The sequence below is a fragment of the Bos indicus genome, chromosome 17 (genome assembly GCF_029378745.1).
Source record: "Bos indicus isolate NIAB-ARS_2022 breed Sahiwal x Tharparkar chromosome 17, NIAB-ARS_B.indTharparkar_mat_pri_1.0, whole genome shotgun sequence".
Lineage (NCBI taxonomy): Eukaryota > Metazoa > Chordata > Mammalia > Artiodactyla > Bovidae > Bos > Bos indicus.
The window spans coordinates 58,853,619-58,881,299 of NC_091776.1; the positions used below are offsets into that span (position 1 = coordinate 58,853,619).

At 38.1% G+C, this 27,681-nt stretch overlaps 1 protein-coding gene across 3 annotated transcripts in view; it reads left to right on the forward strand.

The window, feature by feature from the left end:
• The window catches only part of MED13L (mediator complex subunit 13L), a 283,072-nt gene that overhangs the window by 201,330 nt on the left and 54,061 nt on the right, over positions 1-27,681 (forward strand). For all 3 annotated transcript variants that reach the window (XM_019977211.2, XM_019977210.2, XM_070769611.1), the window contains 5 exons: positions 15,115-15,260; positions 17,755-17,949; positions 18,337-18,525; positions 22,697-22,862; positions 24,980-25,084. In XM_019977211.2, coding sequence (XP_019832770.2) covers positions 15,115-15,260; positions 17,755-17,949; positions 18,337-18,525; positions 22,697-22,862; positions 24,980-25,084 — 801 coding nt within the window. The remainder of the gene's footprint in view (positions 1-15,114; positions 15,261-17,754; positions 17,950-18,336; positions 18,526-22,696; positions 22,863-24,979; positions 25,085-27,681) is intronic.

Sequence of the window (27,681 nt, forward strand, 5' to 3'; positions counted from 1 at the left end):
TGCACGCGCACACACGCACACACACACACCCCTGTTCCTGCACAAGAAATAGATGTTACTAGCAGCCGGAAAACCTCCCTCATTCTCCTTTCCAGGCACTGCCTCTCCCCTCCAAGCATGAGCATTTGTTCCAGCGGTTTAGTGTGTCTTCACATTTCATATAAATAGAATCCTACGTAGGTATCTTTTTGTTTCTGTCTTCTCTTGGTCACCGTTGTTTTAGTTATTCAGGTTGTATGTGCAGTCGTAGATCACTTATTCTGATTGCCGTAGAGTACTCCATTGTGTGACTGTGCCCGGGTTGATTTATCTCTTCTATTCTTGATGGGAGTTTAGGTAGTTTCCAGTCCTGATATATGTTTAAAGTCAGTAAAGAATACTGTGTCAAAGTCATTCAGTGAGAGAGTGCTAGATGTGATGGAGTCTTGTGTTTTGAGTGGGTGACCCTGCCTGATCTATAGAAAAACGATAACACATTTCTCCCTCACCTTTATTAGCATAATGAAAGGGGAAAATTACTTTCAGTGGAAATCTCCAAATTTAATGTAAAATAGGTTGTGTGATTACTTCATTTATTGTTACTTAATATCATGATGTTAGATTCTAGGTGTGATTACTAAATAGAAAAACTTGATATTCAGATGATAATTTGAATCAAATATTATTTTATAACTTCATTATTTGTTTTCAGTTAATTTTATTACTAAACCTAGTAATCTTTTTTTAAAGGTGATTTTGAAAGGAGAAAATTTAAATGGATTAGTTTGATTCAGTTAAATTCATTAAACCCTAAATTGGAGTGAGTATGTGCAGGCGGAGTATGGGGGAGCTTCTCTCATCAAAACAAACAAAAATTAAGAAAAGTACACTATAGCTTTCTATTTTCTCTTCACCTATTGTTTGGAGAAAGATCATTAAAACATGCCTCACATACTGTCTTACTAAAAACACGGTAGCCTTTCCCCCACTCCTCCCACCCCCCCATGAAAGAACCTGAGGATGTCAGAATAGAAGTTGACTTGCGTTACTTCTTCTGTATCTGGACTCTTTCAAACTCAGACCTGTGTGCTTCCACTCATCCCCTTGGCTTTAACTGCTGTCGTTAAGGAACATCTTTCACATGTGATATCTCGATCTTACCTCCTTCCTTATTGATGCATCCACCTTCCTTCATAGTGTGCCTGTCTACATGTGCTGTTGGCCGCATTTTTGAAATAGATTTTAAATCCATGTCCCCCTAAGTCTTCACTGCTGCCAACCTACTCTCAACCATGCCTTTCTCTAAACCAGCCTTCAGCTGGTCTTCCTGTATCTCCTTCATAACCAATTATCAAGAAAGTAACTAAAAGTGATCCTTTCGAAATATAAATGAGACCATGGTAATTCCTTTGCTTAAAATCCTGCAGGGTTTATCAGTGTATTTAGAATAAAATCCATGCCCCTTCTCAGTATTGAAAGCTTTACATGATCCAGCCCCTGCTCACCTATTTGATCTCATTTTGTACTTACCTCCAAGGTGGTGGTAAAGAACCCTGCCAATGCAGGAGATGTAAGAAATGCAGGTTTGATCCCTGAGTTGGGAAGATCCCCTGGAGGAGAGCATAGCAACCCACTCCAGTATTCTTGCCTGGAGGATTCCATGGACAGAGGAGCCTGACAGGCTACAGTCCGTAGGGTCACAAAGAGTGTCGGACCCGACTGAAGTGACTTAGCACACAGCAAGCCATTCTGTTCCCCGAATACAGTAAGCTTGTTTCTGTACTTCTGGCTTTTGTATGACCATCTACTTAAAGTTCTCTCTCTCTTGTCTCACCAGGGCTGACTTCTCATTTGCCTTTCTTCAAAGGAGACCCCTCCCTTACCCACTGCTGCCTCCCATCTAACGCGTCGTCGCTTCTCCCCTTCCTCAGTCCACTGCCGCTGTTAAACACAGCCATCTTATTTTGTTTTCTTTGTGGCTTTTTGTCTCAAAATTATCTTTTAAAAAAACTTGTAAACTCTCTGATTGCCCTAGCTTCTAGGATTTCAGCTCTGTGGGAGTCAGGACTATAGGCCTTCTTCACTGTGGTACACCTGGCATTTTTGAGCAATGCTTGTGTATTTGTAGAATTAACAAATAAACCAAAAGTTGCCTGAGCAAATGATTCTTGATAATGAAAGGTGATTCTGTATCAGAATTTTTTTTTCCCCTAAACCTTTTGCAAATTGGTACTCTAAAAAAAAAAAGGAAGAAACATCCATAATTTTAAGCATTCAGATTTTTGATGATGACCAGATACTGAATGTATATCACTGTCATTAAATAACTGCTTATGTAGCTACTGTATATAGTAGACTAGTTTGAAGAATGAATACTACTGGGTGTCTGGAGTATACACTAACTTTTTAGGTGCTCCATCCATCACCTGAAGGATCTTGTGTTTTCTGTTGCTCTTAAGTGAGATGCTAATGTCATCCTTATTTACAGCAACTAACGACTTTTCTTTGTATATCATCACTGCTGAATTTTTAGGAGAAATTGTTTTCAACTGTTAAGAATCAAGGTTAATTCTGTTTGGAATTTGTTAAACATATCACACAACTTGTAGCTCTCTTTGACTTCATAGTCTTAACTAGATTGAAAGAAAAATGTAGAAGCATCTTAATGTTTATTTTTGTTGGTTCTAGCCAGCAGATTTATTTTTCTTGTGTTAGGGATAGGGGAGTTGGGATGGCAAGCAGTGCTGGTGATTAAAGGCTGCACTATGTTTTGATTAAAGAAAAGGAAAACGTAGCTTCTGGTGTAGGCCTGTGGCATGGGAAGAGTATGGAGGATAAATTCTTGCTGATAACAGCATTCTACCAAGTAAGTGTCAGCTCCAATTTTATTTTCCTTTAGCTGGGAAATCTGTGACCTCCTTTGAGTACTGGTGAGTGAGACATTTTGCAGCAGTGCTGATTATAAAAGACTCTGCTCTCTGGTTGGTTAATGCCAAATGTTGGAAAGCCTTTAAAGAACTTGCCAAGCCACACTGAGTGTCAGCTGCTAGACGTGAATTAGAGCGATATAAGAAGTTAGATGTTTCTCTTGTTTTATTTATCGTAGACAATGTCTTTAAAATATGACTAAAACTGTCATTGTAAGTAGAGACATAAAATAATTTCATCATACTGTTTCTTTATGTATTAGCTCCTGTTGCATACATACTATAACTTAACTCTGTAGTACTATCAGTTCCTTAAATAGAATTGGGGTATGAGAGAGAAGCAAAATCTCAACGTGGATCCTTGTCTCTTTTACCTGCCTCATCTTGTTCTGGAAGTATTTAAGGTAGTTTGCATATGATCATTGTAATGAGGCAGGAAAAACTAGTGAGGGTTGATACTCGTAAGTGATGAAAAGTGTAGTAATGGAGTATGGAAAAATGACACTCTGTGACAGCAGAAAGGCTGTATACCTGGCTGCTGCTGTTGCTGTTGAGTCGCTAAGTCATGTCAGACTTTTTGTGACCCCAGGGACTGTAGCCCACCAGGCTCCTCTGTCCATTGACTTTCCCAGGCAAGAATACTGGAGAGGCTTGTCATTTCCTTCTCCAGGGGATCTTCCTGACCCAGGGGCCAAATCCGAGTCTCCTGCTTGGCAGGCAGATTCTTTACCACTGAGCCACCTGGGAAGCCCTGTTTGCCTAGCACTTATTCATTAATAATTTTCTTTCTATTTTTATCCTCTCTCTCTCTTTTTTTTTGGTTTTTTTGTTTGATCACATAGGTAAAGTCGTACTTGCTGTTGTTCACCTGATGAATGGCATAGTGGAATTCCCATCTGCTTTATGCTTTCTGGCAGGTCGTTTCTCCCACTGTGAGCTGCTTGTGGGAATCTAGACAGATGTCAGAGGTCTGTCCCTATGTTTCTTTCAAGCTGGCAAGAACTCCACCATGTCTGCCACTCAGGCTCCTCCTCCAGCAGCAGAATCTGTCATAGTGGTTGGACGTTTGTGTAAAATATAAGCAAACAGTCACTGATTTTAAGAGGTACCATTCACATGTATTTTGTACTTTGGGAAGAAATAGCATTTCAGTTTAGCAGTAAGGAGCAACAGAGAAAGGCTGGTTTATGATCTCAGATATATATATATATATGTATGTCTTAGCTATTTTAGTGTCAGTTCAGCCTTTTTCTTAGCAATATATAATGCCTAATTGGTATCAATATTTAATGAGAAAAATGGTAGAAAATCTCTATGGTTCCCTATACCTTTCTATTACTCTACCTTCCCCCCTTCCCCCACTTTGTTACTGTCTTTTAAAGTAATGAAAAAATGGATTAAAGGTTTTGTTTTATACTTAATAAAACAGAAAAGAATCCAAGCGTGTCTTAAAGTGAGCAGTAAAAGTGCTGTAGTAGTTATGAGTTCCCTAGTATAAATGTCACTTTCATCTGTATTCTCTGCCAGGCACACTCCCATTGAATTTTCCAAGGGTTGTCCAGCGATTGAGACTAGATAATCTGGCTTAGTTTAGTAACGTCAAGAGAGAGTTTAAATAAGACAGCTTTCGTAAGTCTCCTCAAATATGGTGTATACCAGCTTCTTCAAGCACACTTCACTGACTAGAGTAACTGTTATGTCAATTTTGGCATCTTGAAAATTACCTTATCTAGTTTGTACCATCAGGATGAGAACCTGTCACACTCTTCCTGCCTTTGGATCAAAGACATACTGAGTCAGAGCCTGCACACTGTCATTTGCTCCTAGTGAGGCACCCAGGGAGGAACATTCAGTCTTGTAGACCACTGGCCCACTGTTTTTGCATCAGTGCAAGAGGTGCTGCTGCTCTGTTACCACTGCAAGACCAGGAGCAGTACCTTGTGATGGGGAAGAATTACTGCACCACTCCCGTGCTGAATTTACTGCCAAGGACCAACTGGGCTTTGAGGTTTGGCAGGGTAGAAGGGAATGGTCATAGAGCTCACTGATTTAATTTCTCATGTGCATGTGTGTATGTTTATAAATTTATGCACATGTGTATGTATTACATGCATATATATACCTGTGCATCACAAATGTATATACCTTTGTGAAGAAAAATTGTTCATTGAGGGCAATTTTGTATTCAAACAATTTAATTGATTAACTTTTTTAGCAGGGTGATTATTCATAATGTTGTACTTGATAATTTAACAGTTATAATGCAAGTACTCCTGTTTTTTGTTATTTAAATTATGTGCCATTAACTTTTCAGGACATTTTCATTGCCTTTGTAATCAGGTTTAACTTCTAATTTGAAGGGAAGATACATGAAATGGTGAAAGGATCTCAGGATTTTATAAAATAATTTGATCAACTCTTATTTGAATATTATAGTGTCACCATCTTGTAAAAAGGAGATGAAAGTTAAAAACTGTTCAATAAGAGAAAGGTCAGTATGCCAATGAGCAAAGGATTCACCATAGTCTTTGTGAAGGCTGACAAAGTAAATGGTATATTTTTAAGAAAAGAAAATGATAAAGTAACATTAGCAAACTATTCCCAAATGAGGATCTATAGAGTGAGGCAAATTACCTCTTGCAAGAGATTTGGTTAATGACAACTTGGAAAATTTTAAGATAATAAGTTCATAACACAAAAAGCATTTAGGTGAAATTATCTAAATGCATTCTGCATTGTGAATCTGTTATCAAAACACTTTTACACCCTGAAAAGAACAGGAGTTTATTAATATTCATAATGCATTTTGAAAGCACATGTAATACTTGCATTCTGAAAACTCAGTGTAAGAAGTGAAAAAAAAAATTGTTCTTAAGATTTAGAATATTCTAAGAGTAAAATGATCTGGAAAATAGTTCTTCCTTTTTTGCATTTTTGCAAGTCTTTTCTCAACAACACAGATGCAACCTACACCAATCCCTTATATTTGCCAAGTAAACAGTTTTTAAAGTTACTTGTTTTCCTGTCATTGGAAATTACATTCCCCTCCTATTAATAATAATTAATCTTCCCACTTAAAAAATATTCATTGTGCACATCAGTTTTTCTTGTTCTCCTCATGATGGAACTTGCTAAAAGAAAAGTACTCTTTGGTTATGACTAAAACTGCATTTAGCCGTGCAGTGACTACTAAGTCTTATATGTCTAGGTGCTGAGGATTCAGAGGACAGTGGGAAAGACATGGTTCCTCCTTTTGGGGACCTTATTTTATGATGAGGGAGACCATCAAAATAACCAATTGCAAATTACGACAAAGTCTTGTGAAAGAAATAAGGTGGATGATGGAATCATTGGATGGGTTTCCCCAGTGGCTTAGCAGTAAAGAATCGCCTGTAGTGCAGGAGACATGGGCTTGATCCCTGGGTCTAGAAGATCCTCTGAAGGAGGGAATGGCATCTCACTCCAGAATTCTTGCCTGAAGCATCATGTAATGATGCTGGCCCTTTCTTGAGAACTCTAACATTCAAGTACACAATTTTAACTGAGGGCATCCTACCAGAATTTCTTAGTCTTCAAATTTCTATTCCCTTTTAAAGTTTTTTGGTGCTTTGCATAAAAGAACATAAAATAACCCAAGGGCTGATTCAGGTCTTATTTCTACATGGCTAAGTCCAGCATAGTGTTTGATACAAGATAGATAGATGTGCTTAGTAAATCCTTGTTAATTAAGTGAGTTCTTTTGATAATATGGGTGCCAAACAAGAGGTAAATACTCTTAGTGGCAGAGAATAAAGAGGTCTCTGTGAAAAGAGCTTATATGAGAAGGCCTTTGTATGCTGCTGCTGCTAAGTCACTTCAGTCGTGTCCGACTCTGTGTGATCCCACAGACGGCAGCCACCAGGCTCCCCCGTCCCTGGGATTCTCCAGGCAAGAACACTGGAGTGGGGAGGCCTTTGTAGAAGGCCATGTAAAAGAACTTATATGGAAAAAGTAGAAGTGATATTGGACTCTGAAAGATGGGATTTAAGGAGAGTGACAGAGTAGGAAATAATGTGGAATTACAGAAATGTAGGTGAGGTGTGCAAAATATACAGTCTTGGGTCCCAGTGAGAGTCATACCATGTTATACTCCACAGCTGTCGGTGATACCCCCAAGCAGGTTCCCTTTAGAAGACCAGATGGAGAGATTGTCAGAGATTCTCAAGACCAGGGGTAGGTTTCCCGTAATGTATTCTTGACTGGAAAATCACAGATTTTTTGTGTTTTTTTTTTCCCTTTCCCCCTTTCCCTCTTGTTCTTCTCTGTCTCATGACTCAGAATTCCATGGTTATTTCAGACTCGCCAAATAAAATGCCAGAAAATTTTAGAGGAAAGGTACAAAGTATCACAAACGCAAGTGATTAATGCAGCATCTTCCCATTCTAAGCACCATGTTAAGCGTGGGAATACAAAATGATTGATAGAACTTGACTTTTGTCCTCACAAAAGTTAGTCAGGTGCACTAGACGTAAAACTTAACGAGCATTGAGAAGCTTTGGCCAAGATATATACAGAGTAGTTTGGGTGCATTTTGCCAATTCTGGAACTTTTAAAGATGATTTCTTGGAAAAGATGAGAAGGAATTAGGTGATGAAGGATGGGAGAAGTTTATTCTAGACGAAAGAAAAGCATGCACAGCAGCAGAGGTGTAGGAAGCAGCAGAGCCTTTGCAGTAAGCGTCTAGTCTTGACGCCGCGTGGTCAATGCCTCAGTGGTGCTTCCTCCTTTTGGTTTTCAGGACTGTGTGATGGTACCCCTCCCTCTTTGCTGCATAGGCATCTGTCCACTTCCCTTCCTCAAATCAGTTGGCTTAGTGGTTTGTCTTCTTTTAATGTGCTCACAGAACAAGTTTCATTTTGTTAATCATTTCTGTTACCTCTCTTCTCCCCCCACCTCTAGTTTTTGTGTTTTTGTCATTATTTTCAGCCTTCTGGTTTCATTGAGTTGACTTGTTTTTTGTTGTTGCCCCTTTCAACTTCTTGATTTGAAGGCTTATCTCATTTATTTTAAGACCCTCTTTTAGGCATCTGAGGATATAAATTACTCTCTAAGCACTGTATCTCTCTGATTTTGACATGTATTACTTTTGCTGTCATTCAGTTTTAAACATTTTGTGATTTCCATTGTGATTTCCTCTGTAACCCATGATTTATTTAGGGAGTGCGTATTCAACTTTCCAAACAAAGGGATTTTATTTTAACCTTAAAAAAAAAAAAAGCAAAAACTGTTGATTTCTAACTAAATTGCACTATGATTAAAGAATGTATAGTCTGTGTGATATAAATTCTTTGAAACTTTGGATTTGTCTTATGTCCTAGTTCCCAGTCCTTTTTTGTACATCTTCTGTGTGTCCCTGGAAAAGAACAGATTATTTATTTCTTAAAAGCCAACATACATACTTGTTTATATATTTTTGTCTTTTTTTTGGTATTCTAAGTAATTTGCTTATTAAATACTGAAAAAAAGTATATTGAAATACTTATCAATTAAAGATATGTCAGTTTCTCCTTGTAATTCTGCCATTTTTTCTTTATATATTTCTAAGTTATATTGTGTACCATATGGCTGTGTACATGCACACTCAAGATTGTTTAAATTTCTTAGTGAATTTCTCTGTTCATTATTCTGTAATGATGAACCTAAGTTTTTAAAATGTACTGTTTATTACTATCTCTATACCAGCTTTGTTTTTATTTGTATTCACCTGCAATATCATTTTCTACTTTTTTTTGTTCAGTTCAGTTGCTCAGTTGTGTCCAACTCTTTGCGACCCCATGAACCACAGCACACCAGGCTTCCCTGTCCATCACCAACTCCTGGAGTTTACCCAAACTCAGCTCCATTGAGTCAGTGATGCCATCCAAGCATCTCATCCTCTGTTGTCCCCTTCTCCTCCTGCCCTCAATCTTTCCCAGCATCAGGGTCTTTTCAAATGAGTCAGCTCTTTGCATCAGGTGGCCAAAGTATTGGAGTATCAGCTTCAGCATCAGTCCTTCCGGTGAACACCCAGGACTGATCTCCTTTAGGATGGACTGGTTGGATCTCCTTGCAGTCCGAGGGACTCTCAAGAGTCTTCTCCAACACCACAGTTCAAAAGCATCAATTCTTCGGCTCTCAGCTTTCTTTATTCTCACATCCATACATGACTACTGGAAAAACGATAGCCTTGACTAGACAGACCTTTTTTGGCAAAGTAATGTCTCTGCTTTTTAACATGCTGTCTAGGGTAGTCATGACTTTCCTTCCAAGGAGTAAGTGTCTTTTAATTTCATGGCTGTAATCACCATCTGCAGTGATTTTGGAGCCCAAAAACATAAAGTCAGCCACTGTTTCCACTGTTTCCCCATCTATTTGCTATGAAGTGACAGGACTGGATGCCATAATCTTCGTTTTTTGAATGTTGAGCTTTAAGCCAGCTTTTCACTCTCCTCTTTCACTTTCATCAGGAGGCTCTTTAGATCTTCTTCACTTTCTGCCATAAGGGTGGTGTCATCTGAATATCTGAGGTTATTGATATTTCTCCCAGCAATCTTGATTCCAGCTTGTGCTTCTTCCAGCCCAGCGTTTCTCTTGATGTACTCTGCATAGAAGTTAAATAAGCAGGGTGACAATATACAGCCTTGATGTACTCCTTTTCCTTTTTGGAACCAGTCTGTTGTTCCATGTCCAGTTCTAACTGTTGCTTCCTGACCTGCATACAGGTTTCTCAAGAGGCAGATCAGGTGGTCTGGTATTCCCATCTCTTTCAGAATTTTCCACAGTTTATTGTGATCCACACAGTCCAAGGCTTTGGCATAGTCAATAAAGCAGAAATAGATGTTTTTCTGGAACTCTCTGGCTTTTTCGATGATCCAGCAGATGTTGGCAGTTTGATCTCTGGTTCCTCTGCCTTTTCTAAAACCAGCTTGAACGTCTGGAAGTTCACGGTTCACGCATTGCTGAAGCCTGGCTTGGAGAATTTTGAGCATTACTTTACTAGACTGTGAGATGAGTGCAATTGTGTGGTAGTTTGAGCATTCTTTGGCGTTGCCTTTCTTTGAGATTGGAGTGAAAACTGACCTTTTCCAGTCCTGTGGCCACTGCTGAGTTTTCCAACTTTGCTGGCATATTGAGTGCAACACTTTCACAGCATCATCTTTTAGGATTTGAAATAGCTCAACTGGAATTCCACCACTTCCACTAACTTTGTTCATAGTGATGCATCCTAAGGCCCACTTGACTTCGTATTCCAGGATGTCTGGCTCTAGGTGAGTGATCACACCATCGTGATTATCTGGGTCGTGAAGATCTTTTTTGTACAGTTCTTCTGTGTATTCTTGCCACCCCTCCTTACTATCTTCTGCTTCTGTTAGGTCCGTACCATTTCTGTCCTTTATTGAGCGAGCCCATCTTTTCATGAAATGTTCCCTTGGTATCTCATTTTCTGGAAGAAATCTCTAGTCTTTCCCATTCTATTGTTTTCCTGTATTCTTTGCATTGATCACTGAGGAAGGCTTTCTTATCTCTCCTTGCTATTCTTTGGAACTCTGCATTCAAACAGGTATATCTTTCCTTTTCTCCTTTGCTTTTTGCTTCTCTTCTTTTCACAGCTATTTGTAAGGCCTCCTCAGACAGCCATTTTGCTTTTTTGCGTTTCTTTTTCTTAGGGATGGTCTTGATCTCTGTCTCCTGTACAGTGTCACGAACCTCTGTCCATAGTTCATCAGGCACTCTCTCTATCATCAGATCTAGTCCCTTAAATCTATTTCTCACTTCCACTGTATAATCAGAAGGGATTTGATTTAGGTCATACCTGAATGGTCTAGTGGTTTTCCCCACTTTCTTCAATTTAAGTCTGAATTTGGCAATAAGGAGTTCATGATCTGAGCCACAGTCAGCTCCCGGTCTTGTTTTTGCTGACTATATAGAGCTTCTCCATCTTTGGCTGCAAAGACTATAATCAGTCTGATTTTGGTGTTGACCATCTGGTGAGGTCCATGGGTGTGGTTTAATTTTGCATGTCTGGTGTAAGTATTACGTAGATGGATTTAGTATTTTTCAGCCATTCAGATGATCTTTATCTTTTTGATAGTGAATAAATTATACCTGTATTTCCAAATTCACCTTACAGTTGTCGTCTTCATAACACCAGAGTTATTTATAGATTGGTTATTTAGTGATATCAGTAGTAATGCTACTATTATACTAATCATTTTATTTACATGTTGATTATTTGACCTTAGTCAATAGAGGGAGAAAGATAAGGGAGCCCTAACAGAGTAGCGTGCTGTAGTGAAGAGCAGGTAAAGCTGTGGAAATCAAGACTACTCCTGAGTGGCAGAGAGTATGGGAGTCCCTTCACAGAGAAAAGGAAAGCTGTAGTCCTCTAGCGTTCTGGGGGAGAGTGAGGTGAGTGCAGCAGCAGACAGGTGTATGGTGAAAAGGAGAGGAAGGATCCCTAAATTTCAAGTCTAATTCCAGCTATGCTTCTAAGAATGGCATTTGCAGGCCATACTTTTTATCCTTATCTTCTCATCTGTAAAATGAGGAGAGTTGACTTTTATATCAGACAACCTGAATTTGGCTTTTAGGCAGGTTTGTAGATCAGGGCAATACGGTAGTTGTTATGTGTCTGTATTGTATAAAGACATTTGACATAGTAATCTTTCAGAGTGTCCTTTGTAGACAAGAAACTGTACATGAATGGCAGCACTTGGGAGCATTTGTAACTGGAAAATTACCTGATAAAGTGACTCAGGATTCTTTCCTCAGTATAGTCTCATTCACCATTTTTAGCACTGACATGGATAAAGATATTGATGCTTGCTGATTAAATATCCAGCATGTTAGATAACAGAGTCAGAATCAAAGATGATCTCAGCAGGCTTCAACTAAGAGCCAAATGTGGTGAGATGAAAGACTGGGTTCCTCTAGTTGGGCCAGCAGGCACTGCACAGGACGGGAGGCGGGGGCTTCCTTCAGATCCTGCCTCCATTACCTTCTGTGTGACCCCTGGCCCCACATTCAAAAAGTAGAAAAGAGTATTGAGAATCCTTTCTTTATTCCCTAGTCATACCACTGCATTCCCCAAAGGCAGCCAAAATTATTAGGTTTTTAAAGTGAATCCTTCCAGAGAAATTTTATGCCAGGGTAAGCAGATTGTGTGTGCATATATTTTTCTCCCCACTCTCGCATTTTTATACAGATGGGTGTATATGATTCACAGCAATTTTGTACCTTGTTTTTTTCCTCATCTTTTATGGGTTTATGTGGTAGGTTTTTATGTATCAGTATTTTCTTTTAAGTGGTTACACAGTATTATTTTGTAAGGATGTATCATAGTTTGGTTAACCAGTCCTTTACAAATGGGCATTTTGTCTGTCTGTAGTTGTTAACTATTACAGGCAATGCTGTAAGTGTTATCTGTGTAGTCTTAGAAGTGGCAAAAGCCTCCTTAGGTCATCAGTATTGTCCTCCTTGCCCTCTTGTTTCTTGTAATCTTAGGGGAAAAAAAAGAATTTTATAGCTGAAAAGGATTTATTTGCCATAAAGTTCAGTGATTCTTGAAGCATGAACCTTGAGCTAGGAGTAGCAGCAGCAGCACTGAGAATAGGATGGAAATGCAGATTCTTGGGGCTCATTCTAGACCTTCTGAATGAGAATTTCTCGGGGTGAAGGGGCAGCGATTTGTGCCAGCATCTGATTTGACATATGAGGAAGCTGTGATCAGAACAGTAAAGTAACTTACCAAACATTATGTAGTTACTGGTGGCTTCTGTTCTATTTCCCCCATAACTTGTTGTTTTTCTTGTGTAGTTTTGTCTCTTTAGAAAAAAAAAAAAGTTTTGTTTTTAAAAGTTATCAATATAGAAAATAGGTCACTGATTGACTTCCTACTGTTTTCATTTGTGTTTCTCTGTGTCTTTTGTGAAATGAAGTGAAGTCACTCAGTCATGTCTGACTCTTTGTGACCCCGTGGACTGTAGCCCACAAGGCTCCCCCATCCATGGGATTCTCCAGGCAAGAACACTGGAGTGGGTTGCTATTTCCTTCTCCAGGGGATCTTCCTGGCCCAGGGATCGAACCCAGGTCTCCTGCATTGCAGGCAGACTCTTTAACCTCTGAGCCTCTTTTGGAACATATCAAATTCAAATTGAATTCTATTTTGAGGTTTTTATCTCGATTCTTTAGATTGAGCCAACTTTTAAAAACCAAACCTTAAATTGGCTCCCCGCTATTTTTCACATGGGAAGACTTTTGGTTGTCTCAAGGGTAACCTCTGACTTCTTTTTTCAGACTTCTTTTTCCTTTCCCATCACGTCCTGTCTCTCCTCCTTTTAGAATTTCTAAGCTATATCCTGTTCTTAACTACATCTATTCCTTGCCTCTCTTACTTTTTCTTTTCTCTATACTGAAATCAAACTTTCATCTGATTTCATCTTCTTTGAAGCATTTGGACTTCGAAATTGAAAAAATCAGTACACTTTAGCCTTCCCATGGCATTTTGGTTTTCTGTTTCTGTACTTGACTTTATTGTACTGATAAGCATTTATGTCAGCCTTAGTTTATACACCCCTTGAGGACATGAACCATATTTTATTCATTGTCACTATTCAGACTTCTTGTACCATTCTGACTTCCTGATTGATAGACAAAGGTAGGTTGTGTTTGTGTTCATGCACAGTTGGGATTTGGTAGAAGAGCAAGTGCGCTCTGGGCTGTACTCAGAATCTGTAACTCTCACCAGTGGCCTTATTACTATTCGGATGACTGCTTGGGTTAATAAGCATGAGAGGGATATGTCAGATCCTCCTTCTCTACTGGATTTTACAAACGAAAACGACCAGTCCACAGTCAGTTGATGCGTATGTTAGTGTTTTACATGCCTGGAATAATGTTGTGCTTGGGGGATGCTATGTGTTCAGTGTCGTTTCCATAAATGAAGGACAGCACATGTTGACACTCCTGTATATTTGTATACATTTAAATTACATGCATTGTTTCCTCTTTGTGAACTTGAAACTTAGACATAAGGTGCCAAGGAGAAGTTTCAGTTTATTATCTTACGATTACTCTGTTGTGCTAAATACCCAAATATCAAGTCTAGGTGTGTCTGTCCTATTGAGGAAGCTGCACATTTGAGTAAAACACAAAATTTTCTCAGATCATTGCAACGTACTTGTCAAGGAAGACTATATTAATATATGCTTCCCTGTAGGAATAGAGTGAAAGTGTTGTCATTTTTATTTCAGTTTTCCAAAATCATTATAATTTTATACTTAAATTTTATAATTTTATACTTAAATTTTAATTTTATGAGTGGTACTCAAAATATACTTTATAATATTTTAGAGAACTTTTGAAAAAAAGGAAATCTTGGAAGATGAGTTTTCAAATGGTGGTTGCTTAGAATATAGTGATTTTGGTTCATCAGGCAAATGTTCTTATAAGCTGTCTTGAGAAATGGAGATGTTATGGGTGACTTAAGGCCAAAATTAACGACTTTGAAAGAATGTGCCACTATAGTAATTTTGAAATTATTTTTCTCCAAGACACATCATTTTTTTCAATTTTTAGCAAATTGTGTGGAAAATGGAGAAGTGGAATGCTTTAATAAAATTTTGTGATCAGAGGTAAATTGTGAAAATTAAATATAATCAATCACCAGTCCATTTAGAAACATATTATCTTAGCAGTTGTATATTGGAAATTTACATATAGTAGTGTTCTTAATTGCTGTCTTTAGATCAATAAGTTTAATAACCTTATTGTAATGGTATAAGATTGTAAACTTGATCTTACTGTTACGTCATACCAAACACAAGCAAAACTACTTTGTCATCGTTCCTAGTCACTTAAAAGCCAGTTCAGATAGTAACACACAAGAAGGTAGAAAAACGTGTTCTTTTCCTGTCCTTGGGAGCTTATAGTTGGAGAATCTGTGCAAAGGAAGCAGAAAGCGTTCTACACAGTCATTTCCAGTTTTGCAGTGAGACCTAACTTTCTATTTATCTGGCATCTTTAATTACCGTTGTTATTTGTCCACAGCAATGGAAAGTTTGTGCTTGTTAATACCATCTAGGGCAGGCTCGATAAAGTAAAGCTGTGTCCCGTCTGTGTTTCTGTGTCTAGCACCTATTTATTTCCCACCAAAATGTAGAGCTGAGTTTCTCATTTTGTCTTTTTCTAGTGAGCATTTGTCCTGTGCGTTCACATTCTTTCTTCACGGGGAAAGTAATGTATGCACAAGTGTGGAGATTGCCCAACACCAGCCAATTTATTTGATCAACGAGGAGCATATCCACATGGCTCAGTCTTCACCTGCACCATTTCAAGGTAAGTAAACAATGATGTTCCTCCTCTCCACCACTCCCTACCTGGTGGATAGCCACCTTGCCCAGTGAAGTTTCATGGAATGAGGTAGTATCTGAAATGGACGTGTTGAGCTAAGCAGGAAGGGTTAGTTTCTGAAGAAGAAAGGGAAGACCACAAGTAAGTGATGATAGCTTGCTCATTTTTTTACTGAAAGCTTCCCTCAGCTACAACATGGTCTTAAGTGTGTTGAAGAATAAAGTGTGGAGGATTTCCTGAAGATCAAAAATCTTATAAGTTAAAGGTTTTCCTTGTTTTCTTTGTCCTATGGTTTTAGGACTGTAATGACTAACAGAGAGTTACTATTAAGCTTTGTACTCTTTGAAATTCTAACCAAAATCAAATTCCTGGAGTTGTATAGTCTGTAGTTTCTTTATTAATACCTTATTTTCTTTTAATTTTAGACTGCGTTGGTTGTAGATATTTGGTTGTCATTTAACTTACATTCATGTATTCATGAATGCTCAACTAATTACCTAGATATCACCAAAATAACATGTTTCTTTTTTTCTAGCTATATATTCTAAAGCTTTGGTTTTGTCTTTGGAATTCATAATTTTCTATAAATAACTGTTTTTAAATGTTATAATATTAAATTGAACCATATAGAAACTTTTTTTTTAGTTTAATCTTATCAATTCTAGAGATGCCTGGTTGAAATAGCCTTAGTATATCACAAAATGTAATTTAAAAAATATTTTTAATAAAATTGACTAAAGTATTTATATAATAGTCAAATGAGTGTTTAGCCTCCATATTATGTATATTGGTTTTTGGTCTTATACAAATGATTGTAAGTTAATTTGATGAAATCAGCTTTTTCTTGCCCTAAAGATTGTTAAGCCTTTTTTTTTTTTTAAGGTAAAAAAGAACATTGAACCTCATGTAATTTTGTCCTGATTATTGGCTGCATTTTCCTCCATCTAGCAACACATTTTAAACTGTGTACTTTATTATTCTGTAGTTTTTTGGATGTTTTATGTATGAACTGCTATATTATTCAAAACAGCCTAGTTCTCAAACTGTACACTTGAGTTGTACAATATGCTCATTTTGTGGATTGTCAGGATTATTTAAACACTATGTTTCCTTGACTCTGAAAGTGCTGAGGATCATCTGACTTTAGATTTTGTGGAGCAAAATAAAAGCATTTACTTTAAGTAACAAAAGGAATTACTAGTCATGAGAAAAGATGACTAAGCTTCTAAGTTGGGAAAGATAATATTGGCCATACTTGGTCCCTGTAGACTACTTACTTTAAATATTACTGGTTTGTTACTAATATCTCGAATCATGGAAGACTTTGTGGGGCATTATCCTGCTTATTTCCCATTATTGGTGTAGAGAAGTTACATTCTTAGGGCAGGTGTTGGTATATAGACAATTATAGTGAACATAATTAATCATATTGATGTGGGGATTTCTTAGAAGTGTTAAAACAGGAAAATTGCCCTTGATTAGCTGTGTTGCTTAGATCAGTATTTCTCCATTTGTATCCATACAGAGTAGCAGAAGGCAACACGAAATATGTGATGTCTTTAACCATCTCTGTCTTGATTGATGTGACATATCATCCAGCAGTTAACAAAAAAACTGTCTCCCAAAAGGACCTCCCAGTTAATGCTTATGCTGAGATTTGTTTTTATAAATCAGAATTAAGGAAAAGTGACTTTTATCCCTAGAAAAGTGTTATTTGAAATGTCGAAATACTCACTGTGAGAATAAGAACTGAGTTATACAGTGTTATGTTAACTGCATTTTTGTGTCTAGCTCAGTGAAAATGACATCAAGGTCAAACGGTAAAAGAGTAAGAGAAAAGGACTTTTTAAGTCCTTTACTTTACGTAAAATAAATTTTATTTTAGAGTTGTTTAATCAGCAGACCTCTAAAATAGTTGTAACCGAAATTATACATAACATTATGTTTCAGATTTGGTACATTAAGACTTTTCTGCCAATAGACGTTTTATTTATGTATTATTTTTAAATTACCTCAAATATTAGGAAGTCTCAGGAAATCATAGGGAGAGCATTCAAGTCCCAGGCTGGTTTCAGGATATATGTATTGAATGGTCTTCTGTCATGGAAGATTCAGTATTCACACTGTATGAGCTATTACCAAATTGATGTTTATATGCTTTAATGTATAGATAGGTAATATGTAGATAGCTTATGTATAGATAGCTTATATATTGTGTGTTGATGTACTTGTCTGATGGTGTTAATTATATCTCCTCCCATTTGATTTCCTTCAAAAATTGATTTGAGTTGAGAGGCATATAAAAAGTACTAAAATTAGAAATTTTTTAAAATTACACTTAAAAAGGAGTTAGGAAATAAAGAGCAGTATACATCAAATGATAATATGCCTCACCCTAAAACTACCGTGTATGTAGCATTACACTTAAGTAGGAATTATTACTCTGATGTGTAACACATGTTTCTCCTGTCTGCTTCAGTACTGGTAAGTCCTTATGGCTTAAACGGCACGCTAACAGGCCAAGCATACAAGATGTCAGACCCAGCCACCCGTAAGTTGATAGAGGAATGGCAGTATTTCTACCCAATGGTGCTGAAAAAGAAAGAAGAAATGAAAGAAGAGGAAGAGTTGGGATATGATGATGATTTCCCTGTGGCAGTAGAAGTAATTGTTGGTAAGAGAAAATGTTTTGCCTGAAGAACTTAATTCTGTCTTCTTCATCTTGCTTAATTTAAAAAGATAATCATTCAGATTCATCAAAAATAATCTCCATAATTTCCCCATCTTTTTGAATTCTCTTGACACAGTGGTATTTGCTGAGTAGTTATCTTGCCTGAAGCACCAATGGTCCCTGTATTCCAAATGCTATTATGATAATGTTGGAACACATGTTTAAATAGCTATTAACTTATGAAAGGATGGAACCTATCACTTTTGACAGTACCTAATGAGAGTCTCATTTTCACCAGTGAGCTTTGACTCTGACCACTGGAATAATAAATTTGGCAGTCTGGCATGACCTTTTTCCTCAGGCCTGTTCTCTCGCTCGCTCTCCTCACAGGTGGTGTTCGGATGGTTTATCCTTCAGCTTTTGTGCTGATCTCTCAGAATGACATCCCAGTTCCTCAGAGTGTGGCCAGTACCGGGGGCCATATTACTGTTGGGCAGCAGGGGCTTGGGAGCGTGAAGGACCCAAGTAACTGCGGGATGCCTCTCACCCCTCCCACTTCTCCAGAACAGGCTATCATGGGTGAGTACGATCCAGGAACATCCTGGGGGGAAGAGATCCCAGAAAGTCATGTAGCACCCCTGCCACGGAACAGATGAGAAAACACACGGAGAAATTCCTGGTGGAAGAGATGGAAATAGACTAATGTGGGATTTTACAAAATAGAGAAGGAAAATTGTAAACAATTGATGTGCTTCAGAATTTTAATTGTGTCTATTCGTCTTTACTCCAATTAAACACCTTCGTTGTTTCTCTTCAGTTCTACACATGCATCTACCCTTTTACACTGATGTGCATGCGTGCACACACATGCAATCAGGAGACGAGATGTGGCGAAAAATACTAAATCAGAGAATAGTTGATGTGCTTGTCCACTTGGCTGTTGCTAGACAGGGACAAGTCTTGGGTGAATTCTCTTTTCTTGTTATAAAGATAGTCTGACATCCAAGAGCTCTGAATAAATACTTTGTCCTTTCAATAATCTGTCTACACTAATGACAGATATTAATTAACTTGAAAAATTTGCCCATTTCAAGATTCTTCCTTCTTGAGAAAATTCAGAAATTATTTAAATTGGGAAGATGTTTCCTTTGTCGAGTAGTATATATTCTATATTAACTTTGTTGTTGTTATAGTTGACTTCGTTTTAATTGAAAATATGGTCACTAAGAAAAGGATAATCATCACACTTGAGCTGAAGTAAGATTATTTATAGGTATTTAATGTGGGCCATATTGGCAGGAACATCAGTAAACGAAGTCTTGTCCTCTAAACTTTGAAAACATACTATCAAGCATGATACATGTTCATCATGTGGTAATTTTCATGAGAATGAAATAAGGCAGTATTTAAAAATTGCTGCCATAGTGCTTGACATGTAGTGACATTCAGTAAATGTGCATGGTTAAATGACATATTGGGGGAAAGTATAGACTTTGTGATTGAACACACCTTTTAAAACCTAGCTTTAGTTTTTACTACGTGAGTGACCTTATTTAATTCTCTTACTTGTTTTGAACACCAGTTTCCTTCTCTGTTAAGTTCTATATAGTTTCCAGGACTGTTATACATGTTAGATCATGTACCTGACAGTGTTTGATAAACAATAAAGCAATATACAAACAGTAGTACAAGAATTCAAAGAAGTGCTCAGAACTCCAGTTTTAACACACAGTATTGTTATCAGCTTCCCAGGCGCTGCTAGTAGCAAAGAATCCGCCTGCCAATGCCGGGGGATGTAAGAGACGTGGGTTCGATCTCTGGGTTGGGAAGATCCCCTGAAGGAGGGCATGGCAACCCACTCCAGTGTTCTTGCCTGGAGAATCCCGCGGACAGGGGAGCCTGGTGGGCTAAGTCCGTAGGGTCACAAAGAGTCCGACACAGCTGAAGCAACATAGCACACACATTAAGTTATCTGGAAGGAATAACTCAGATATTGTGTGAGGGACATAGAAATGAACTTGTAACCTTAGGGGTTTAGGGTTTTGGTGGGTTGTTTAGGCTGGCCTACACGGCTTACAGAATCTTAGTTCTGCCACCAGGGATTGAACCTGTGCCCCTTGCAGTGGAAGCACAGAGTCCTAACCATTGGACTGCCAGGAAATTCCTAGCCTTTGTTTTTAAGAGCCTTGTAGTTGCTAAGATGGTGAAAAAATGTACTACATCCAGCTCTGAATACAGTAGAGCAGAGAATTTGGACGATCCCTTGTGAAAGGATTTGCCATCAGTTGATTTTTATTAAAACTACTTTTAAACTGAAAAAGCAGAAAAACGCTTGTATAGTCTTTTTATAATTATAATAACACCATAGAGAAGACATATTAATAAGTCTAGAATTGTCAGTATTTTGAAAAATGTTAACCATATTTCATATGGAAGTTTGGATTTTTAACAAACTACAGAAGTCATCAGTTTTTGTTTACATTTGTTACTGTTTTGCCTGGTATTTAGTAAAATTTGTGTTCAGCTTAAAATTGAAGGCCTGCTCTGGGCATGATGCCTTGACCTTTGATTAGTTCAGAACTCTTAAATTCATAATTCAGAAAAAAATGTTTTATTCTGGTGGATTTCAGGTGTGTACTTTTACAACTATAGATCTTTAGATTTCTACTCTGTGTATATCATTGTGCTACACCCTGGGTAAATAAATCTCTTGATGTCTCCTTATTTCCTAAAACAGAAACACTGAATGAGAGTGACTGATGTATTTGTCATAAAATTAATTTGTCCAGCTTTATACATCATAACATCGAATTACAGCTTAGGACCCTTAATGCTCCATCTGTGAGAATCCTGCTCAGCCTCGTCACTCTGCACTTGAATGATGTTGAACACTGCCATGCTTTCCTGGGCATAGGACAAAGAGGGTTACTTTGCCTCTTAAAATGGCCAAGAGTCTCCTAGATTGGCACGGGACCTGGGAGGGCCAGAGTTCTGACTTGTGTGAATAGATAGATCAGCTTGCCTCTTCTGTTTATGGAGATAATTTGAGAAGCATTGAATATGCATTTAACAACATGTAATACAAGTCTCATTTAATTCCATGTAAGATACCACCCACATTTTAGTTAAATCATTAAAAGCTACTGAAAAACTATTAACCTACCTTCAATCAGAAAAGAGTCTGGCTGGCTTTCCCCACAACCTCTCCTGTTTTGGTCATAAATAATTCCCTTATGATACCATGGACTGATGGTCTGTTTGGCTATACTGTTGAGTGTTTGGGGTCAAAGGGCTATGCTCTCTACTTCTGTTTGTTGTGCTACTTTGCCTAGTTTTATAATAGGCATTTGAAAATCCATTGTAAAGTCAGAATGAAATATTTTGTCCTGTGAGCCAAGTTAGAGAACTTTTAAGATTAAAAGATAGCAGTGAAAGATCAAATTTCTTGTCTCTGTTAATTTATCTCATTTATATTATAACAGTACTTTTCTGGGGAACAAGAAAGCTTCAGTTCCTAAGAATGTAAGCATTGGGGTTTGCTTTATTAAAAAAGTGGAACTGAGACTAACCAGTTAATTCCATACAATGGTGGTTTTGCATTGATACCAAGAAATATTAGTTTGTAATATTAGGTTGCTTCTTTCTTTTTCACATGAAAGTGAAGGATTTCAGAGCACTTTAAAATTATTTCATTTGAGATATTTTGCATCATAATTCTATCAGGAATAAAACCCTCAATATGTTTATGAAATCAAATAGATAAAAGTAATCGAATCAGAATTTAATACTGAAAATTGACTTCATTATTTGTCTTGTATGAGATGAAAGTAGTAAAATATTTACAACCAATAACTAATCTTATCAACAGTTAGAGTAGGCATCATAGAAAATGGCCCTGAAGGAGGAAGTGGCAGCCCACTCCAGTGTTCTTGCCTGGAGAATCCCGTGGACAGGGGAGCCTGGTGGGCTGCAGTCCATCGGATCGCCAAGAGTGGGACGTGACAGCGACTTAGCATGCATGGCACCGAAAATGTATCGCATACCAAGTACAGTTGGAAACTCTAAGTGGAAATATTAGAAACCAGTGAATTTCTAATCCTCTGATATAAAATGTTGAGTCAGTCTCTCTTTTTTTTAGTATTAGCTTGCATAGGTGGTGTCAGGCACAAGGATGAACAGTTCCACATGCAGATTTGAAATTTGACCTTGTTAAGGATTTTTCTCTCCTACCCAGGCACTGTGTGCAGTTGCTTTGCAGCCTTTTAGCTGCTTGAGCATAAAGCTCCCTCTACTGTTTTCTTCTGTCTTGAAACTCATTTACTGCATTGAGATTTAAAAACTCAGACAATCCATGCATGTTTATATCTTTAACGGTGTCATGTTTGAGTCCTCCTGTGTAAGTCATCTCCAAAACCTCTGAGTAGGAATGCCTTCTGATGGATATGCCATTGCGGGTATGTGAGTGTGGGTATTGACGTGACTGAAAGCTATACTGACGCAGATCTACTCATAGCTGTGGACAGCGTTATTGTCAGGGGTAGCAGCAAAGCTGCCGTGATCAGTTTCAGCAGTCAGATGTCTATGTTAAATGAATGAGGGGCTGCCCTGGTGGCTCAGACGGTAAAGAACCTGGCTACAATGCCAGAGACCCAGGTTTGATCCCTGGGTCGGGAAGATCCCCTGAGCAGTCTGTGCACGAGGAGGCCTTTTCAGAAACTTCTGACCTTCCAAACTGTCTTTTCCTTCCCAGGTGAGAGTGGAGGTGCACAGAGTGCTGTCAGCCACCTGGGCGCCCAGGACGGGGGGATGCTAACTATGCACAGTCCAAAGAGATCGGGGAAGATTCCTCCAAAACTCCACAATCACATGGTCCATCGAGTCTGGAAGGAATGCATCCTCAACAGAACCCAGTCCAAGTATGTGCTTCCCTTCTGTCTGGGTGGTGGTTTACCTGACATGCCTTTTATTACTACATGAAGAAGATCAGTCATACGGCTCCGTTGCGTGACCAAACCCTGAGGGGGTCGTTGCATTGTTAGCTCATCTTTCTGATCATAATAGGGTAAAATTCAAAGCAAAGATGTTAGAATAATTTGCTGGTCCAGGAAAATTGTGAAGTTCTTTATCATCTTAAGATTGTCATGGTATTCATCTGACATTTTTTAGCACAGCTGACTTGGAGATTCACCCTGAATATCAGGAGAATAGTTGTGGGTATGGTTTTTCCCTGTATACCTACTAATGAGTGTTCACTATTTACAAAGGAAAATGACCTTCATTGCCATGTTTTAATTGACAGTGTATTTCTCAACTAAACGGATGAGAGTTAGAGAAGTGTTTAGTAGCTGCTGTGCTTCTGTTTCTTGATTCAGGGAAATTCTCTTCTTCCTCTACCCAGCTTCCCTTTCTTGTCCACCTCCCTCCTGTCTATCCCTTCTGACCTCCTTCCCTCCTTCCTTAACATATTTTTGGAAAAGAGTAGGAATTGATTCTAAGACGAGATATTATTTTAATTGCATGGATGATAATGTCAAACAGTAGTCAGTAAACACTTTTTCACCTATCAAGAATTTGTAAACGTATTCAGCATATTTTCACATGTTTTGATATGACTGAGATGTCCACCTTTTTGACTGATACAAGTAAACAATGAGTCTTGATTCTCTGGAGCAGAACAAATATGGACATTTTTGTCAGTAATTCCAAAGGACTCATTTAGAAGTTAAGTCAGTGTTTCTTAAGTGACTACTCTTCAAAGCTTTATATATACACATTTAAGAGCTGTCCTTCTGACCTCGGACCTAGTTTTTAACAAATTCACACTATATATTTATCTCCCAGTTAGTGGCTCTAGAATGGTAGCTCAGACGGTAAAGAATCTGCCTGTCATGTAGGAGACCAAGGCTCGATCCCTGAGTTGGGAAGATCCCTGGAGAAGGGAATGGCAACCCACTCCAGTATTCTTGCCTGGAGAATTCCATGGACAGAGGAGTCTGGCGGGCTGCAGTCCATGGAGTTGCAAAGAGTCAGACACGACTGAGCAACTAACACATATAGAATAGGCTACTAAAGATTTAGTAGAAAAGAATCTAAAATAATTGCAGTTGGAAATCATGTCATGTTCTAGAATTTAAAAGGTAGCTCTGTTTGCTTAAAAATGGTCCTTTCTTTTAAAATTATTGGTACAGATATTTTCATTTCTGTCTGCAATGCCTCAACAATTTCCACGTTAACATTTTCTTTTTCTTTCATTTAGCATCTTTGATTTTTATCACCACTAACCTTTCCACTCTTAACAGATCAGAGCCCTTCTATCAGCAGCACTGCACGGGGAAGTGAGATGCCCAGAAAGGCAGGGGAGGGTGGAGAGCAAGCAAAGTCCCTGCAGAGCCATCAGTGAGCTGCAGCATCAGCTGTAGTAGGATCCACAGTGCAGGGGGACTGCCCAGCGTTCCTATTTATGCAGCAATAGATGTCTTTTAGCTGCCAGTTATTATGTAGGAGACATCTTTGATTCTTGTATTTTGGTTCACATTATATACATGGAGTGCTGCCCTTAAATGCTAGTAAATGTAGATGTTTTCAGAGTGATTTAAACAGTCTAACAAAGAAATAAAGCAAAACAAACAGAACCAAAAAATAATCTGTCTGAGGGTATATGATTCATAGATGCTATGAAAAGATAATTTTTAAAGATTTAGGTTGTCTCTCCAGAATTTAGGTGACTTTTTAAAAAATAGCTGCTAATAGTGCCAGATAGTGTTTTCATTGCTATCTGTGCCACCCATGTTAAAATGTATATTAATCTTAAATAAAAATATTTTGAATCTGATTTTCCTTCTGGTGCACAGACAGAGTAGTTGACTTCCCCTCTGCCGCCCAACCCTACACCTTGGGTTGCTCTTAACTGTCTATCGGCAGGATACTGTTACTGTGTAAGATGTATTCATGTCTTTCTAACATCCTTTTCCTCCCCAGGGGTATGAATATTATCTCATGTTTATACAAACCACATATTTTAACCTTTTTTTAGGAGGAGCCAAATGTCCACTCCAACTCTTGAAGAAGAGCCTGCTAACAATCCTGCTACTTGGGATTTTGTGGATCCAACCCAAAGAGTCAGCTGTTCTTGCTCTAGGTAGGTAGGGGCCGAGGCAGAGCAGTAATCGGATAGAATTGGACAGAATCATAGTACATTTTGTTCGTTGTCTCCTGGTCTCTCAGACCACTTCTTCCACGTCATTTTGCTTTGTTTTCTTTATAAACCTTCTACTTCCAGTGCTGGAAAAAAAGCTTGCTGTTGTTTTTTTTTTGTTTTGTTTCTATGTAAAGGATACAGTTTTATTATTGGGCCTTTTTAGACAATTGACTCTGTTAACAAATAGCTCCCACAGATTTCTTCAGGATAACTTCTTTAGAACTAAAGGCATCAGTTTAACAAGACAATCTTTTGCCATTTAAATGAGTTTATTTAGTTACTCTTAATTATAAAGTTGAGATAAATATCAAGCAAGTTGGCTTGAATTAATAGAACTTGGATTAAATAGACCTTCCAGAGAAAATTTTTCTTGTTAGTGCTGGTGTTTTTTGATGACTGAAGTAGATATGTGGTAATAATACCTGAGGAAAGCCTCAGATATTATTGAGGAAATAATATTTCCTCAGATATTCTGAGGAAAGAATTGTTGCTCATTCGTTTAGATATTTGAGTAGAAACCCAAATTATTTTCTGAATATTCTCTTAGCAACTTAGAGTGGCTTTGCTTCCATTTGATACTGCTCAATGCTTATACAAAGGTCAGTTGAGATAAGTGTACTTGGAAGTTGGCTATCTATTTCTCTAGTTGAGACCACGGGGTTCTTAATGTGGCATATATGAATTGGCTTCCGGGTGGGGAGGAGGTCACGATGCCCAGGAATCTCTGCGAGCATATACATGTGAGTGCACATGTTTGTTTATACACATTGGCAAAAGTTTTAACAGGTTCTTCCTGTCCCCGCTCCTCTTTCCTATAAGTTGATTCTCTTTTATCAAGCCCTGCCTTGGTAGTCAGCTTTTTGTTGAGAGATGCTGTTTTAATTACCTACTGAAACCCTTGATTGATTTTTCAAGGAGGATGTTTTCGGTGATATTCTTTGCTCATTAAGGGTGCTTTCTCTGAGCTGATGAGAATCTCTTTAGTCCCAGGATAGGAATGGTATACCAGCTGAATGCCTGGTCTGCTTTCATCTCTAGGCCATTGTTAATCATGTGATTATTCGGGAAAAAAGGTATTTTCCTAATAACATTGACTTCTGAACAGCTTACAGCCAGGTTATGGTCCACCTTTAGAAAGTACATAGGATAAAAATTTTAGTGTATTTAACTTCACTTGTGCATTCCTCTTATATTTTCCTGCCTTTTTTCTTAATCTAGATTTATTCACTTTTTAAAATAACCCTTTTACTGATTTCTATCACATTTTTATTCAGTACTTTGAATTATTTTTACCTAAAGTGTAAATAAATAACTCTTTTTCTTTTGTCCTCTGGAGGTACTGTTCTGTCTCCTCACCAAATTCTTATACCCTTCAGATCTTATTTGTAAAAATGCATTCCATTCCATTGACTTCTAAATATTTATCTCTACACCTGACTTCTCACATGTACTCAAGTCTTGTATTTTGCAAAGTGCTTTTAAGATATACCCTTAATATTGACGTCAAACCAGGTACCCTGTTGCAGTCATTTCTGTCAGTTTTCTCCTCCTCGGCCTAGAACTATCATTTATTTTCCTTAGTTTTCTAGATCAGTTTTATCATTGCGTTTCACACTGACTTCCTTTGAAATGTCTGTTACAGTCATTCTGCTTTCCTTATTCATTTAGTCACCATATGTTTCTACACTCTTGGCCCAGCTTCTGCCACATAGTTAGCCTTGTGAGCCTGATGGTCCTGCTGCCGGCTTCAGGGAGGTCCCATACCCACTCACAGATGTGCAGTAATGGTCTGTTCCTTACTGGTGTATCCCTTATTCTGAAGGTTCCACAACGTAGCTAAGTTGCTAAATGTAGTAGAAGAAAATGACTTTATAAGATTATCCACTTTGCACAAAGTCCTTACTTTGAAAAGGCTACTATAAAATATCTATCTCAAAAGATCAGTGTGGTTAAATGGTCTTGGAGAAAATCCACATCAAAAAGTTTTATGTAAAAGACTTTCAGAGCTTAGGTCTTAAAATAAGCACCCTTGGAAGATATAATTGAGATATTTTCAGGTGAGACATTCATCTCTCAGTGTGGTACTGGAGATTTAAAGTCCAGTTTTTGCCGTTTTGACAGTAGCTTTAAGCTACTGACTTCTTCAAAGTCAGGATTTTTTTTAAGAGTAGCTAAGACTTGGGCTCTAAGAGTGTTTTCAGATTATCTACTGCAGGATTACCGAACCCATTATGGGATGGTCCACTCCTCACACTATTTAATGGTCTTATGGGGCAGGGTGGCCATCCTGCTGTCCCACTAAACCATCCCATTATGCCACACAAATCCATTTTACTGCCCACTAGGGCATCGTTTAGTGCAATGCAACAGTAATTTAATGCCACCCTAGTGGCCTCAGAGAGTTACTGATACACTGGCAGGAGAGCTTACGTTTTTCCTGGGAATGATTTATATATTGGGAGGAACTGGCTGACCTGCTGTATAACTTTTTTGTGCAGATTAAACCTTAGCATTATCTAGTAGGCCCTTACTGAGCA